The 17055-nt window shown below is 43.9% G+C and overlaps 1 protein-coding gene across 1 annotated transcript in view; it reads left to right on the forward strand.

Annotated features, from left to right (window-relative positions):
* The window catches only part of gabrb3 (gamma-aminobutyric acid type A receptor subunit beta3), a 244824-nt gene that overhangs the window by 169295 nt on the left and 58474 nt on the right, over positions 1-17055 (forward strand). Inside the window, exon 4 of the mRNA XM_052025918.1 lies at positions 7980-8200. Coding sequence (XP_051881878.1) covers positions 7980-8200 — 221 coding nt within the window. The remainder of the gene's footprint in view (positions 1-7979; positions 8201-17055) is intronic.

Raw genomic sequence — 17055 nt, forward strand, 5'->3', positions numbered from 1 at the left:
TAGCATTGGTGAATACACATTACAAGCCTCATAACATTACTTGAACAATGTCCATCACTTAATTGATAATTGAGATACCTGGGATTTTTTTGTTGGAAAACTTTTATCTATTAGTATAAATAAAACAAAGTCTCAACATTGAAATGAATCAGCATGCTTAAAGAGTTTATGGGCTCAGATTTAAATCTAGGTAATAGCCTGAAAATCCTTGACTTCCTTGCCAGTATAAATCCCTGCGATAATGCTAATCCAACGACTGCATTGCTTACAAAATCGCATTATCTCCTAGTGCAAACACAGCTTGTCATTACTGACATGATGGGTGTTGAAGGAAAAGGATAATTATGTAATTTGTATGCAAATACCCGAAACAGTTTGTTTTTACTACGAATTAGCTTAAACTTCAAGCTGGTTCACATTTCACAACCAATGTAAGTACATTTCTTGCATGAGGCAAGGAGGGGAGGATAACACTTTCATCCTCAGAGTCAAAAAGCAAATAAACTACAGGTGCTGGAGATCCAAAATAAAAACAGAAAATGCTGGAAATGCTCAGCAGGTCAGACAGCAGTGATGGAGAAAGAAACAAAATCAGAATTCTCCCATATTTTTTTCCGGTTTCATTTAACATCTCATTTGAAGGACAACACCTCTGTATGTTTCATTTCTAACTGTTCACACTTCTAATGAAAGATCATTGACCTGAAATGTTAGCTTTGTTTCTCTCTATACTGCCCAATCCACCAAGAATTTCCAGCCTTTTCTGCTTTGACTTCACCCTCAGAGTTCCAGCCTGGAATTTTAACGGGAATTTATCGAGGCTCCACTCCCTGTTAGTGGCTGTCAGAAGTGTACTTTCCCTCTCAACAGAGTTCCCAGGTCCCTGTCCTGGGAGCTCTGCAGTTAAAAGTTACCCTAGGATTGTTTCATGTTGCTGATTTCCTCAAGTCCTTCAAGGCAACATGGGAGAAATTGGTCCCTGTCCAAGGTCCTGATCCCCCCAAAAAATCATAGGTGTCAAAAATTAGAGCCATCCTGATCAGAGGTCTCTTCACATCTCACTAGTAGCAATGAACTGAGGCTTATGTCTGGACAGCTGTAGATCTTGGTGTTCATGCACTGTGGAGAATGCAAAATATTCCAATGCCCACTTATAAATGGTCAGACCCAATGTCCAGGTCAATTGTCTCATGCAAAAAGGTTGGACAGGCTAGTCTTGTATCTACTGAAGCTTGTAGGAGTGAGAGGCAATTGAAACATGCAAGATCCTGAGGGAATAACAGGGTGCATGTGGAGAGGATACTTCCCCTTTTGGCAGAGTCTTGAACTCAGGCTCACTGTTTAAAAATAAGGTTCTCAAGACAGAGCTGAGGCATTTATTTTATTCTCTCAAAGGGTCGTGAGGCTTTGGAGTTCTCTTTCTCAATATGTGGTGGAAACAGTATTGAATATTTTTAAGCCAGTGGTAGACAGGGCCGCAGTAAGCAAGAGAGTGAAAGGTTGTTGAAAGTATTGGTATTGGTTTATTATTGTCACTTGTACCAAGGTACAGTGAAAAGGTTGTCTTGCATACTGATCGTACAGGTCAATTCATTACACAGTGCAGTTACATTGAGTTAGTACAGAGTGCATTGATGTAGTACAGGTAAAAACGATAACAGTACAGAGTAAAATGTCACAGCTACAGAGGAAGTGCAGTGCAGGTAGACAATAAGGTGCCAGGCCACAGCAAGGTAGATTGTGAGGTCAAGAGTCCAACTCATCGTATAAGGGAACCGTTCAATAGTCTTTTCACCGTGGGATAGAAGCTGTCCTTGAGCCTGGTGGTATGTGCCCTGATGGGAGAGGAGAGGAGAGAAGAGAGAATGACCCAGGGTCTTTGATTATGCTGGCTGCTTCACCAAGGCAGTGAGAGGTAAAGACAGAGTCCAAGGAGGGGAGGCTGGTTTCCGTGATGCGCTGGGCTGTGTCCACAACTCTCTGTAGTTTCTTGCAGTCCTGGGCTGAGCAATTGCCATACCAAGCCGTGATACATCCAGATAGAATGCTTTCTATGGTGCATCGATAAAAGTTGGTGAGTGTCAAAAGGGACATACCAAACTTCTTTAGCCTCCTGAGGAAGTAGAGGTGCTGGTGAGCTTTCCTGGCCATGGCATCTACGTGATTTGACCAGGAGAGGCTATTGGTGATGTAGACAGGAATGTGAAGTTGAGGTTACAATCAGATCGGCTATGAGCAGCACAGCAACACAGTTAGTAGAGCCACTACCTCACAGCTCCAGAGACCCAGATTCAATGCTGACCTCGGGAACTGTCCACATGAAGTTTGCACGTTCTCCCTGTGACCGTGTGGGTTTCCTCTCACACCCCAAAGAAGTGTGGGTTGTTAGGTTTACTCGTCTCTGTAAATTGCCCCTTGTCTATAGGTGAGTGGTAGGTGGGGAAGTTGATGGTAATGTGAGGATTGAAAAAAATTAGGATCTGTGTAAATGGGTGATTGACATTTGGTGCAGATTTGTTGAGCTGAAAACCCCATATCGAGTACTGATTCTTTGACCTTATTAAATGGTGGAGCAGGTTTTAGTCACTGAGTGGCCTAATTCTGCTCCTAATTCATATATCTGTATGTGCACAATTGGCTCATCCATCTGGTCTTTCTCTCTCAAGTTGAGGCAGTGTGAGGTGGTCTGCCTACTTCTGTCCATCACTAGCACTTGGGAAAGCATTTAACTCCTAGAATTTCAAGTTCCTGCTTCTCTAAAGCTGTAGCTCTTTGTCATCCATTAGTGAGTTCAGAAAAAAAACCTGATGGAAAGGCCAACGCTTATAGCTGATTAATCACCTTAACACCAAGACTGCCCTTGATAAGTACAGGGGGCTACACTAACTTTAATGACTAACAGAACACCACGTAGTCCATGAATGGACCAGAACAACCTTCATGGCTCTGTGCCCATTCGATCTGCTCTCTCATTGAGCAAAGGGTCAGGTCACTAATTTAATATTCCTATCTCTAATTGAGATCTGCTCTTGCTTTGCTTTCACAGAAAAATCAGGCAAACCAAATACAGTCTTAAACAACTCCAGCCAGGCTGGCTGCAATTAGCCACTCAGGAATACCAAGTCCTACTTACGAAGTGTCGTAATACATTTATTAGTGTGCTATTTACCAGGCAATGTTTGAGCCTTTGAGCTAGGCTACGTAGTTAACGCCAAACTTTGCAATATGGATTCATTCCACTAAGAAGTGAGTAAAATCATTATGGGTTAATAGCCTCGGAGCCAGTCAAGCAGAACATAAGACCAAGAAAAAACCATTCGACTCCCCTACCCGCTTCCACCAGAGAATGGGATCTCAGCCAATCGGTGCATCAATTATGTTTGACCAATTTAGCATTGTATCCCTTTACACTCTATCAAAAACCTATTCCTCTCACTCTTTAAAGTTCCAATTGTCCCTCAGCCCTTTTGGGGGGCCCTGGGCAAATGTTCCAAATTTCTATTATGCATTTGTGAAAATTGGCTTCTGACTTCACTCTTGACTGTAATTTTAAGAGGGTACAGACTTTGTCTGAATCCGGTCACATGATCACCTCTCATTCTTCTAAATTGCGGAGAATGTCCTGCCACTCTACTCATACATCTTCCTTGTGTCTTCCATATTCCAATTCCATATCTAGGCTTCAGTGATTCCTGCTCCAGTGATTCCCCTTAATCAGGCCACCACCTCATTGAGCTGAGCTGGTGCCATCTGTCTGCATAATTACTCATTTTAATTGTGGTGTCGGTCTGGTTAATCAGTTCAATGCCCCTCTAAAGGCCACTGTATCCTTTCCTAGATACAGAGCCCAACATTTAGCGCATTACTCAAGATGGGATCTGAACGGAGCCATATTTTCCCCTGGCTTTGCGTACCAGCCATACTGAAAGTTGTACAAGATGCTGGTGAGGCCACGCTTCGAGTACTCTGCACAGTTTTGGTTACCCTGTTATGGGAAAGAAATCATTAAGCTGGAAAGAGTGCAATGTTGCCAGGACTCAAGGAACTGAGTTATAGGGAGAGGTTGAGCAGGCAAGGGCTTTATTCATTGGAGCGTAGCAGACTGAGGGGTGACCTGATAGAGGTGTATAAAAATCAAGAGGGGCATAGATAAGATGAATGCACACAACCTTTTTCCCAGGGTTGGGGAATCAGGAACTAGAGGGCATAGGTTAAAGACGAGAGGGGAAAGATTTAACAGGGACCTGAGGGGCAGATTCTTCACACAGAGGGTGGTGTGCAGAACAAGCTGCCAGAAAAGGTGGTTGAGGCAAGTATAATAACAATATTTAAAAGACATTGGGATAGGTATGTGGATAAGAAAGGTTTAGAAGGATATGGGCCAAATGTAGGCAAATGGGACTAGTTCAGATGGCCATCTTGGTCAGCATGGATGAGTTGGACTGAAGGTATTGATATTGGTTTATTATTGTCACTTGTACCAAGGTACAGTGAAAAACTTGTCTTACAAACCAATCGTACAGGTCAATTCATTACACAGTGCAGTTACATTGAGTTAGTACAGAGTGCATTGATGTAGTACAGGTATAAACAGTAACAGTATAGAGTAAAGTGTCACAGCTACAGAGAAAGTGCAGTGCAATAAGGTGCAAGGTCACAACAAGGTAGATCATGAGGTCATAGTCCATCTCATTATATAAGGAAACCATTCAATAGTCTTATCACAGTGGGGTAGAAGCTGTCCCTAAGACTGGTGGTACGTGCCCTCAGGCTCCTGTATCTTCTATCCGATGGAAGAGGAGAGAAGAGAGAATGTCCCGGGTGGGTGGGGTCTTTGATTATGCTGGCTGCTACACCAAGACAACGAAAGGTAAAGACAGAGTCCAAGGAGGGGAGGCTGGTGTCCGTGATGCGTTGGGCTGTGTCCACAACTCTCTGCAGCTTCTTGCAGTCCTGGGCAGAGCAGTTGCCGTACCAAGCTGTGATACATCCAGATAGGATGCTTTCTATGGTGCATTGGTAAAAGTCGGTGAGAGTCAAAGGGGACAAACCAAATTTCTTTAGCCTCCTGAGGAAGTAGAGGCGCTGGTGAGCTTTCTTGGCCATGGCATCTACGTGATTTGACCAGGACAGGCTGTTGGTGATGTTCACTCCCAGGAACTTGAAGCTATCAACCCTCTTGACCTTAGCACCATTGATCTAGACAGGTGCATGTACACCGCCCCCTTTCCTGAAGTCAATGACCAGCTCTTTCGTTTTGTTGACATTGAGGGAAAGGTTGTTGTCATGACACCAGGGCCTGTTTCTGTGCTGGATTACTCTATGACTTTTTGAATCTATGAGATAAAGGCCAATCTCAGAACCAGCTACCAATGATTTGTGTAAAAGAGTGTCTGCTATTGGTTTAACAAAGGTTTAACCTAGATACTGGAACTGAAAGGACAATGGTGTAACCCATTGTCACATAATCCCAAATCCCTTTTGTCTCTTCTTTCATTCCCAATGCAGTAACAGAAGAGACTGTTTAAAGTACGTCAATGGAATTTAGGGGATAAATGGTTTGGTTGCAGTTGTGCGTCTTTCAGCACTTTGAGTAGTGAAGGATTCAAAGCAAAATGATCTGGACAGTTGCTGTCAGATTTACTGGATGAAAGCTCTCCATAACTTTGAATATTAACAGTTGATGAGGTAATTTTAGCATGTTTACTCAGATGCTGCTTCAAGCACCAGTCCATTAAAGGGGCGCTGAGCTTCCTATGTGAGGAAACTTTGTCAGTGCCATTGTTTGGGAACTGTTTCTTTAAGGATTAGATGTAGTAGAATTGGTACAGCGCAAACAGCAGCAAAGACTGAAAAGGCCTGCATTGCCATTAAGGTCCACATTCAGTGAGCAACTGAAAAGGATATACTTACTGCTGTTTCACTGTGTGCTTATGATGCACATGTTGGTGTCCAGGGAGGCTGCCTCTGCCCTGCTACATAATTCTCAAATGGTGGATCGTTGGAAAAGATCCCAGAGGAGCCAATGTGATTCCACTACCACTTACCTCCATCTGCTTCTAAACCCTGATCACTCTGACTACTATTAAGAATTCCCTGAGCATTCTTTCACGTGTTCCATCTTTCCCAAAGGCACAAGATAGAAGGTGATGGGGCAAGTTGATTTAAGACCCATTAGTCCACTGAGGAATGATAAACTGTGCTGACTATCCCCATGGATGAGGCTTCCTTTTGAGGATGTAACTCCTAATGTAACTTGCTCTTGACTGAATTGTATTTAAGCAAAAGAAAGTATATTTCACTTGGTACAAAAATTAAATAATGTCCATTAGCCCATTAACCTTGATCATTCAACACACTTCTGGTTCAATCCTTCCCATCATTAACTTACCCTTGCTCATTAAACCTCCAGGGAGAATATTCCATAATTCAATCAAAAACTCACATGCAAAAAGGAGTGAATTAAGAGAATATCAAGGTTAATCCATGTTCATATTTATTCAAAAGCAGATGTTGGGAATCTGAAATGAAAACTGAAAATTCTGGAGGCATCCAGCATACATCATTTATGAAGAAAGAAATAGAGTAAACAGCCCTGGCTGAACTTTCCTTGTGGACAGTCAGCAATCCCATCTGGAGCTGTCAGGAGGCTCAAAATTCCTCCTGAGCACAGGGAAGTGTCAAACTTCCTGAGAGATGCTCACAGGCAATTCCTCCAATTGTGTGTTCTGCATCAGGCCCCTTGTGAAATATCCTCTTAATTCACCCCTTTTTGCTTTCTGAATTTTTAACAAAATACTTGGAATATCCTCTCCGGAGGCTGAATGGTCAAGGGTAAGTTTGTGATGGAATGGAATATACTTGAAGTGTGTGGAATAATAAAACTTAATGGGTTGATGAAGTTAAGTTAATTTCGTGCACTCTTAATGTATGAAGATCCATTTAGAAATGTAAAACCCATGATATTCATCGTCAGCTATTTTTGCAGGGAAGAAACGCCACATTTCCTCTGAGATGACTGGACTGCTGAATTTTGGCAGTACAGTAGTAATAAATGTAGTATAATTTTTTTATTGCAGCTTTTTTTTACTCTTGGGGTATTTTTGTCATGGGTGGTTAGTTGCAAATAAGACCATAAGACATAGGAGCAGAATTAGGCCATTCGGCCCTTTGAGCCTGCTCCGCCATTCGATCATGGCTGATTTATTTTTCCCTCTCAACCCCACTCTCCTGCCTTCTCCCCATAACCTTTGATGCCCTTACTAATCAAGGACCCATTAACCTCTGCTTTAAATATACCCAATGACTTGGCCTTCAAGGCCATCTGTGGCAATGAATTCCACAGATTCACCACCCTCTGGCTAAAGAAATTCCTCCTCATCTCTGTTCTAAAGGGACATCCTTCTATTCTGAAGCTGTGCCCTCTGGTCCTAGACTCTCCCACTACTGGAACCATTCTCTCCACTCTATCCAGGCCTTTCACTATTCGGTAGGTTTTGATGAGATCCCCCCCTCATCCTTCTAAACTCCAGCGAGTACAGGCCCAGAACCATCAAATGCTCCTCATATGTTAACACTTTCATTCCCGGGATCATTCTTGTAAACCTCCTCTGGACCTTGTCCAATGCCAGCACATCCTTCCTTGGATATGGGGCTCATATCTCAAGGGCCCATATCCATAAATAAGATGTAGTATAGAATAAGATTGAAGCTTCAACGAAAGCATCCAATAAAAGGCAGATTTCTACCATTGTTTTCTATTCTGAACACACTGGCCAGATCATTGAAATGTTACACTGACTTATTTTTCTGAGGTTTGTGCAGAATCTAGTACATCCACATGCTCTCTCTACTGGCTGCTTGCTGGGAAGGATTTAATATGGTTCATTTATTCCCATTCCGTATGTGAGCTGTGTCTGAACCATGGAAGACTCCTTGGTGAAACGCCACTAATAGCCTGCATGTCACTTCTCTTACAGGATTACACGATAACCATGTATTTCCAGCAGTACTGGAGGGACAAACGGCTGGCGTATTCAGGGATTCCTCTCAACCTGACTCTGGACAATCGAGTCGCAGATCAGCTCTGGGTGCCCGATACATACTTCCTGAACGACAAGAAATCATTTGTGCACGGTGTCACGGTGAAGAATCGGATGATTCGCCTCCATCCTGATGGGACGGTGCTGTATGGGCTGAGGTTAGTTCCACCTGATTAAAATCCTCTCTATTGCAATGACAGTTTTACCTGCCTCATTGACATTAACATGTTGGTATTGGTATTGGTTTATTATTGTCACTTGTACTGAGGTACAGTGAAAAGCTTGTCTTACAAACCGATCATACAAGTCAATTCATTACACAGTGCAGTTACATTGAGTCAGTACAGAGTGCATTGATGTAGTACAGGTATAAACAATAACAGTACAGAGTAAAATGTCACAGCTATAGAGAAAGTGCAGTGCAATAAGGTGCAAGGTCACAACAAGGTAGATTGTGAGGTCATAGTCCATCTCATTGTATAAGGGAACTATTCAATAGTCTTATCACAGTGGGGTAGAAGCTGTCCTTAAGTCTGGTGGTACGTGCCTTCAGGCTCCTCTATCTTCTACCCAATGGAAGAGGAGAGAAGAGAGAATGTCCCGGGTGGGTGGGGTCTTTGATTATGCTGGCTGCTTCACCAAGACAGCGAGAGGTAAAGACAGAGTCCAAGGAGGGGAGGCTGGTGTCCATGATGCTCTGGGCTGTGTCCACAACTCTCTGCAGTTTCTTGCGGTCCTGGGCAGAGCAGTTGCCGTACCAAGCCGTGATACATCCAGATAGGATGCTTTCTATGGTGCATCTGTAAAAGTTGGTGAGAGTCAAAGGGGACAAACCAAACTTCTTTAGCCTCCTGAGGAAGTAAAGGCGCTGGTGAGAAGGTAGTCCTCACTCAGACAGACTATATTATGAACCCCAACCTCAGGCTGAAGAAATAAGCCTTTAGCAAGTACATGACCCATTCTGTGATCTTCTTCTTCAGCTCCCCCCATGGTGGCACCATAAGATATAGGAGCATAATTGGGCCATTCAGCCCATCGAGTCTGCTCTGCCATTCAGTCATGGCTGATTTTTTTTTTAACCCCATTCTCCTGCCTTCTCCCCATAACCCTTAACCCCCTTACCAATCAAGAACCTATCAATTTCTTCCTTAAATACACCCAATGACTTGGCCTCCACTGCCCTCTGTGGCAACGAATTCCACAGACTCACCACCCTCTGACTGAAGAAATTCCTCCTCAAAAGCTGACTGCACTCAGCTTTCATCAGCTTGCGCCAGGTTTCTGCATTTGGAAAGCCCTGCAATTGCTTCAAGTTGAAAATGAGGGTGAGGCTTATAAGCACATGTGGAGAGATAAATCGGAACTTCCTTTGCAAATTTATTAACCACTCATTTTCATTAATATGCTTTAACCCTCTCCTGTCTTAAAACTGTCCATTTGACTCTTTCCTGTTGATTCCCAGAACATTAGCAGGGGAGATTTGTCCTGTCTTTGTACATTACCTCGGACTATTGGTTACTAGGGAACTGGATAGGTCACAGCACAGGTCTTAAAGGAGCCTTTCCACTTAAGTGGATGGAACATTGCCTGGAAGCATCTTCTCCACACCTATTATGTATCTCTGCAACACTCTCAGCATTACAATTACCATCACTATCCGGGAAATGGGGAATAAAAAAGTCCCAGTCCCAAAATGACCACATTATAATGAAGACATGGCTAGACAACCTATGATGGAAACCTGAAATGACTGTGTAATTGGTTTAAAGAATTATAAAAGAAATATAATGTGAATGTTTGAGCTGACTCGTGGCTTCAGGGAATTGTTTGATGACTATTTACAGATTTTTCTATGGGGAAGAGAGTTAAAGAAGTAATTACCATGATATAAGCTGTAATTGAATTTTTTTAATAAGCAAAGCCAATCAAGCCCCTTTGAGGATTTCTGTAGTTCCATTGCAGACTGAAGCTGTAAGGAAGCTGGTTTCCTAAGAGTTCTGCAAACCCCACAGTACTCTCACTTCCAACTCAGTTCTCCAAACACTTTTAAGTAAAGGTCTTGACAGAACCACAAGTAGAATCACATGATAAAATCACATGATAGAATTGCAACCAAAAGTAAGATAAACCTTAAGATAATTAGCTGCGAATGGCCCAGTCTCCCAACTCGTATTGCCAATGAGAAGCTGCAGCTGTGACCAGCCTCGATCCTGACCTTGAGTGCTGTCCATATGGAGTTTGCATGTTCTTCCAGTGACTGTGTGGATTTCCTCTGGGTGCTCCAGTTTCCTTCAGTGTCCCAGAGATGTGCCAGGGCCATAACAAGATCCACTGTACAACAGAAGATTCTGGGATCAGCTCATACTCAATGGATTTAACTGCTTTCACGAAGCATGGACAGTGTATGAAATGAAATTAAGTAAATTAAAGAGAGAAAGGAAAATATAATACTGGATCTGCCAGTTACCCATTCCTGAAATCTGGCCATTAAACTCCAAAGACATTCCATACATAAAAAATACATAAAGGTTAGTGTTTCTTTTTCAAAAGATAATCTGTTCACAATGCCGTTAAACTGGAAAGAGTGCAGAGGAGATTTACAAGGATGATGCCAGGACTCCAGAGACTGAGTCATGGAGGGAGGCTGAGCAGCTTGGGACTCTCTTCATTGGAGCATTGGAGAATGAGGGGTGATCTTATAGAGATATATTAAAATCATGAGGTGCATCCATCTTCCAACACTTGGCCCATAGTCTTCTACGCCTAGGCAATTTAAGGGCTCATTCAGACACTTTGTAAATGCTGTCAGTGGCTCTGCTTCCACCACTCTCTCCAGCAGAGCATTCCAGGTACTCTCCATTCTCTGGGTGAATAGGGTTCCCCTCAGCTCCCCTCTACAACTCTTCCCCTTACTTTAAACCTTTGTCTTCTAGTTTTATTCACCTCCAATAAGAGGAAAAACTTCCTGCAGTCTACCTTATCTATACATCTTATAATTTTGTATACCTTAACCATGTCCCCTCTCAACCTCCTCTGCTCCAGGGAAAACTGGAATATTGTGAACAATTTTGGCCCCATATCTAAGGAAAGAGATGCGAGCCCAGGAGGGGGTCCACAGGAGGTTCATAAGACTGATCCTAGGAATGAAAGGCTTAACCTATGAGGAGCGTTTGATGGAGTTCGGAAGGATGAGGGGGGATCTCATTGAAACCTACTGGATACTGAAAGACCTGGATAGAGTGGACATGGAGAGGATGTTTCCATTAGTAGGGCACTGCCTTGGAATAAAGAGATATCCCCTTAAAACTGAGATGAGGAGGTATTTCTTCAGCCAGAGAGTGGTGGACCTGTGGAATTCGTTGCCAAAGAGGGCTGTGAAGTCCAAGTCACTGGGTGTGTTTAAGGCAGAGAGTGATAGGTTGTTGATTGGTAAGGGGGTTAAGGGTTATGGGGAGATGGCGGGAGAATAGGGCTGAAGAAAAAAATCAGCCATGATTGAATGGCTAAGCCAACTCGATGGGACGAATGGCCTAATTCTGCTCCTATATCTTGTGGTCAAAAACAGACGTAGCCTCTCCAGTCATAACTAAACGCTCCATCCTGGGCAACATCCAGGTGAATCTCCTCTGCACCCTCTCCAGCGCCACCACATCTTTCCCATAGTGTTTCTGATCCCTGTAGGCTTGGCTATTCCACTGCAGTCCTAGCCACTCTTCCTTGCTCTACTCTCCAAAACCACTGCAGCCACAGTACACTGGTGGAGGATGGAATTAATACTTGGAGTGACAAATGGGGTGACAATCAATTGGGCTGCTTGGTCCTGGATGGTGTTGAAATTCCTGTGTGTTCTTGAGCTGCATTTATCCAAGCAAGTGGAGAAGATTTTATCATATTTCTGAGGTGTCACATAGATATTTGTTGAGTCACTCACTGCAGGATGCCCAGTCTCTAACTTGGTCATGTGTCCACAGTATTTATGTGCTGATCAGTTGAGTTTTCTGGTTAGTGGTGATCCTCAGGACATGGGTGATGGGGAACTTGATGATGATGATGCCATTGAAGGTCATGGGTAAGTGATTAGACTGTCTGTTATTGGAGATGGTCATTGGGTGGCTCTTTTGAGACATAGATGTTACTTTCCACTTATCACCCTGTGTATGGAAGTTTTGCTACATGCAGGCATAGATAGCTTCCTTTGCAGAGAATTTTTAAGTGGAATTGAATGTTGTGGGGCCATTAGTGAGCACCTCCACTTCTGACCTTCTGATGAAAGGAAAATCGTTAGTGAAGTAGCTGAAGATGTTTGAGCCCAGATCTCCCTGGGCTACTGTGATTGACCTCCATCTATGCGATCCAAACGTCGATGATGATTGAGTGGGCGGTAATTTGCCAGATTTGATTTGACCTGCTTCTTTGTGGATTTGGCAGGCATGGGTGACTTTCCACATTGATAGTGCTTTAACTGCGCAGCAGCTCTGGATTTCAACTCTCCACTACTACAGGTGGAACGTTGTTTGGTCCTGTAGCCTTTGCTGTAGTCGGTTCTCTTAGCCTTTTCTTGATAGCATGCGAAGTGAATCAAAATGGCTGAAGACTGGCTTCTATGCTGGTGGGGATCATTCAGTCAATATTTCTGGCTGAAGATGATTCTGGGATCCACCATTGAGGATAGGAGTGTTCTTGGAGCTTCCTCTTTGGTTTTCTCCTCCTATTGTTTTTATTTCCATTAGAACATAAGACCTTAGAACAGTACAGTGCAGGACAGTACAGTACTGCCCACTTTGACCCACCATCTGCCGACCATGACACCAATCTAACTAATCCCATCTGCTTGCACATGGTTTGTGGCCCTCTGTTCCCTGCCTGTTCATGTGTCTGTCCAAATTCCACCTGAAATGTCGCTATCATTAAAAGGCTAGAACTGTTTAATTGTGTTTTGCCATTTACGAGAGGATGTGGCAGCTCTGCAGTGCTTTTATTTGATCAGTTGCCTGTAGAAGTACATGAGGTGGGGGGGGGGGGGGGGGGGGGAGCTGCGGCAGAGCGGTGTAGCGGGTGGTGCTGCTGCCACACACCTTCAGCGATCCAGGTTTGATCCTGACCTCCAGTGCTGCCTGTGTGAACTTATCACGGCCTTCTTGTGGGTTTCTTCCAGGTGCTCTGGTTTCCTCCCACATAAGATTTGTTAGTTGGGTGGGTTCATCAGCCCCTGTCAATGACCCTCAGTGTAGGAGAATAATAGAAGCATTAGAATGAAGCTGATGGGCATGTGAGAGGAATAAGTTATTGGGAAGTCAGTGGGCAAATGGGCTTAGTCTAAGAGCCAGCATGGACTTGATGGACCAAATGGTTTCCTTCTATGTCATAAGAAAATATGAATATAACTGTGTCCATTGCATCATTTTTTTTGCTCCTTAGCATGCAAAAATAGTCCTGTGTAACAGCCTTGTCAGGTTGGCAACTTATTTTTAGATACACCTACTAGTACCAAGAATGTTATTCTAGTTTCCTTACTGAATCAGGCCTGATTCTATGGACTTGACTGAGGGATATGTTAGGTCATGGGGCTATATGTCATGTTAGAATATGATTCTGCTGCTGACAGTGACCCACAGCACCTCATTAGTGTCCAGCTTTGAGCTGCCATACATGTTCTGATTCTATTCAGCATGGTGGGAGAGCCACATGGCACAATAGAGAGTATCTTTGTTTATAGAGGACACTTCAGCTCCACAACTTATGTGGGGTGGTTACTCCTGCTGCAGACAGACACAACTACAACAGATCAATCAGTGAAGATGAGGCTTATCCTTCATAATGACCCAGTATGACTGCTGAACTCTAAAGGACTTGACCAGCTTGGTCAGTGATGGTGCTGCCAGAGAACTCTTGCTGCCCTTCCATGTTTGAACTGTGAGCTTATTTTATGGATCGCTGGTCTTGTGGTCTTTTACATAAATGACTGCACATTAAGCAGTACGTTGAATACTGGGATATTATACATAAACAGCTAAAAACTGAGCGCCAAATATATTGTGTCACAGACAGATCCAGCACAGAAACAAGCCCACTGAGGCTGTGCCAGCCATCAAGCACCCATCTTTACACTAACTCTACCCTAACCCATTCTCTCCACATTCCAGTCAATGCACCCCAGATTCTAGAACTCACTTACACATTAGGGGCAATTTACAGTGGCCAGTTAACCTGACAACCTGCATGTCCTTTGGGACGTGGGAGGAAACTGAAGCATCCAGGGGAAACCCACGTAGCCATGGGGAAAATGTGCAAACTCTGCGCAGACAACATCCAAGGTCAGGATTGAACCCGGGTTGCTGAAGCTGTGATGCAGCAGGTCTACTAGATTTGAACAGAAGATTTAAAGAGGACATCTCTGCGGTCACCTCTCTGAGCAATAGCAGCCTTTGCAACCATTCTCATATAAGACTGAGGAACTTTGGCCTGGCTGGTAATACCTGGAATCAAAAATGGTTGGATCTATTCTGTGAAGTGGTCCTTTCTTCACCAGTGTACTGGGCACCCCTGTGGAATACCAGGATAATGAGAAGATCAGGATCTGAGAACCATTAATATCAATTGAGATGCCAGGGGTGTACCCTCAGGGTATCTTTAAAACAGTATTACATGTTTTGTTCTAAGCCTACAAGTGTACTCAGTGGTATACATCTATATTTTTTTAAAATCTTATGTACAGTGTGGTAACAGGCCCTTCTGGCCCAACGCGTCCGCACTGCCCATTTTAAACCCAAATAAACCTACCCGTACGTCTTTGGAATGTGGGAGGAAACCGGAGCACCCGGAGGAAACCCACGCAGACACGGGGAGAACGTACAAACTCCTTACAGACAGCGACTGGAATCGAACCCCGATGGCTGGCGCTGTAATAGGGTCGCGCTAACCGCTATGCTACCATGCCGCTGCCTCCCCTCCCTCCGGGAAGGGGCGGTGCGGTGGCGACTCTGGACACGCGCCGGGCCCTTCCTGTGGGTCGCCCCAGCTGTGGTGCCCGTCGGCCACCGCGCGGGCGGGCGGCCTCGGCCGACGCCTAGCAGCTGACTTAGAACTGGTGTGGACCAGGGGAATCTATATATGTTTGATTTTTTCTTGATTCTAACTGTGGAACCTTGTTTACAGATAGATTGCATTAGAGAAGGGCACTTAAACAGTAGATTTAGATACCAGTAAATAAATTTGCAATAGAAGCCTAGGGTTTGCAGCACTTAGTCAACTAAGTGGTTCAGGTAAAAGCAGAATAAAAAATCCAAAGAAAGTGGAAGACTGCTGGAGAAATTATGTTTGGAAATACAAAACCCATTCTTTGCCATGACTGGGCTTAAAAACCAAGTATATATTTAAGAAAGACACACTATACTTAAGGCAGCACAATGGCACAGGTGGTAGAGCTGCTGCCTCATAGCTCCAGAGACCCAGGTTCAATCCTGACTTTGGGTACTGTCTGTGTGGAGTTTGCACATTCTTCCTGCAACTGTGTTTTCTCTGGGTGCTCCACAGTTTCTTCCTACAACCCGGAGTCATATTGTCGTACAGCATGGAAGTAGGTGCTTCAGCCTAACTGTTCCATCCCGGCTGTGTGGCCCAGCGAGCTAGTCCCGTCTGCCCGCGTTTGGCCCATGGCCCTCTAAACCTCTCCTATCCATGTACTTATCTAGATGGCTTTTAAGTGTTGCTAATGAGCCCACCTCAACCACTATTTCTGGCAGCTCATTCCAAATGTGTGAGTTGGTAGGTTAATCAGCCGCTGTAATTGCCCCTGGTGTGTGTAAGTGTGTGGTAGAATCAGGGGGGAACTGATAAGAAAGGAGAGAGAATTTTTAATAAAATGGGATTAATGTAGCATTTGCATAACTGAATGGTTGATGGTCGGTGCAGACTCCATGGACCGAAGGGACTGTTTCCATGCTGCATCTCTCTATGGCTCAGTGGATCTCCTTCAATGGAAAGAAAATAAGGACAGACCACTATAAACAAAGGCTTTTTTGAGTAATCTTTCTCAATGTGAGTAATTGCTTCTTATGGGAAGTCGTTTATCAGTATAAAGGGATTACTTTAAGATAGTTCTGTTGCAAATGTGTCTGAGCTACTCTGGCTCCTGTGACATCCTCAGTATTAGTGTCCTCCAAAGGTATGTCAATCTGTGTAGATAAAGAACCACTGGCAGATATTCTCTGCTTTTGCACACTGAAGATTATTGCATCTGTGAGCTACTTTATTACCAGAACAGACTGATCCTGGGCAATAATCCCTTTGCTAGCATGGATAGGTGCATTCAATGGGTGTGCTGCTTAGTTCATGCTTAGCTCATGTTTTCCTGAATGCATCCAGCTCATCTAGATCTTCACGGGGTGCCAGTTTTGCAATGAGAGCCTCAAACAAGCACCTTTATTAGACCTTGCCCCTCAATTGCTCTTTCTTTGCCTCTGACAGTGAGGGCATTTCTGACATGTAATATGTACATACATACCATGTGTGATATTGATGTACTCAGACATGCATTTTACAAGTAAATCAGTCAACCACTAAGCCTCCAACATCACCCAATCAAAGATTTTGGTCCCTAGAGAAGGTAGCTAAAATTTCTTTGAAACTGGTGTGCGTGGACTGGACTGGGTTGTTATCGTTGTACATCTATGATCCCAGGAGTTAGAGTATTCAAATATTTCAGACAACTCCACTTTACAACAGTGGATCAGAGACTGCCTCAGGAGAGCATGGGAGGTTGAGGGAGGCACATTACCAGAAGTCATCCTGTGGACCTGCAGAAGAAACAAGCAAAGATTTTCTTGCTCCGCATTCCGGCATCTACAGTCTTTGGTACTCTCAGTCCTGATGCAGGATTTTGACCCAAAACATCGACAATTTCTTTCCCCCACAGATGCTGCTCGAGCTGCTGATTTCCTCCAGCAGATTGCTTATTGCTCCAGATTCCAGTATCTGCGGCCTCTTGTGTCTTCAGAGATGTTCTAACTCTCTT

Source organism: Pristis pectinata, chromosome 11 (genome assembly GCF_009764475.1).
Source record: "Pristis pectinata isolate sPriPec2 chromosome 11, sPriPec2.1.pri, whole genome shotgun sequence".
Taxonomy (NCBI): Eukaryota; Metazoa; Chordata; class Chondrichthyes; order Rhinopristiformes; family Pristidae; genus Pristis; species Pristis pectinata.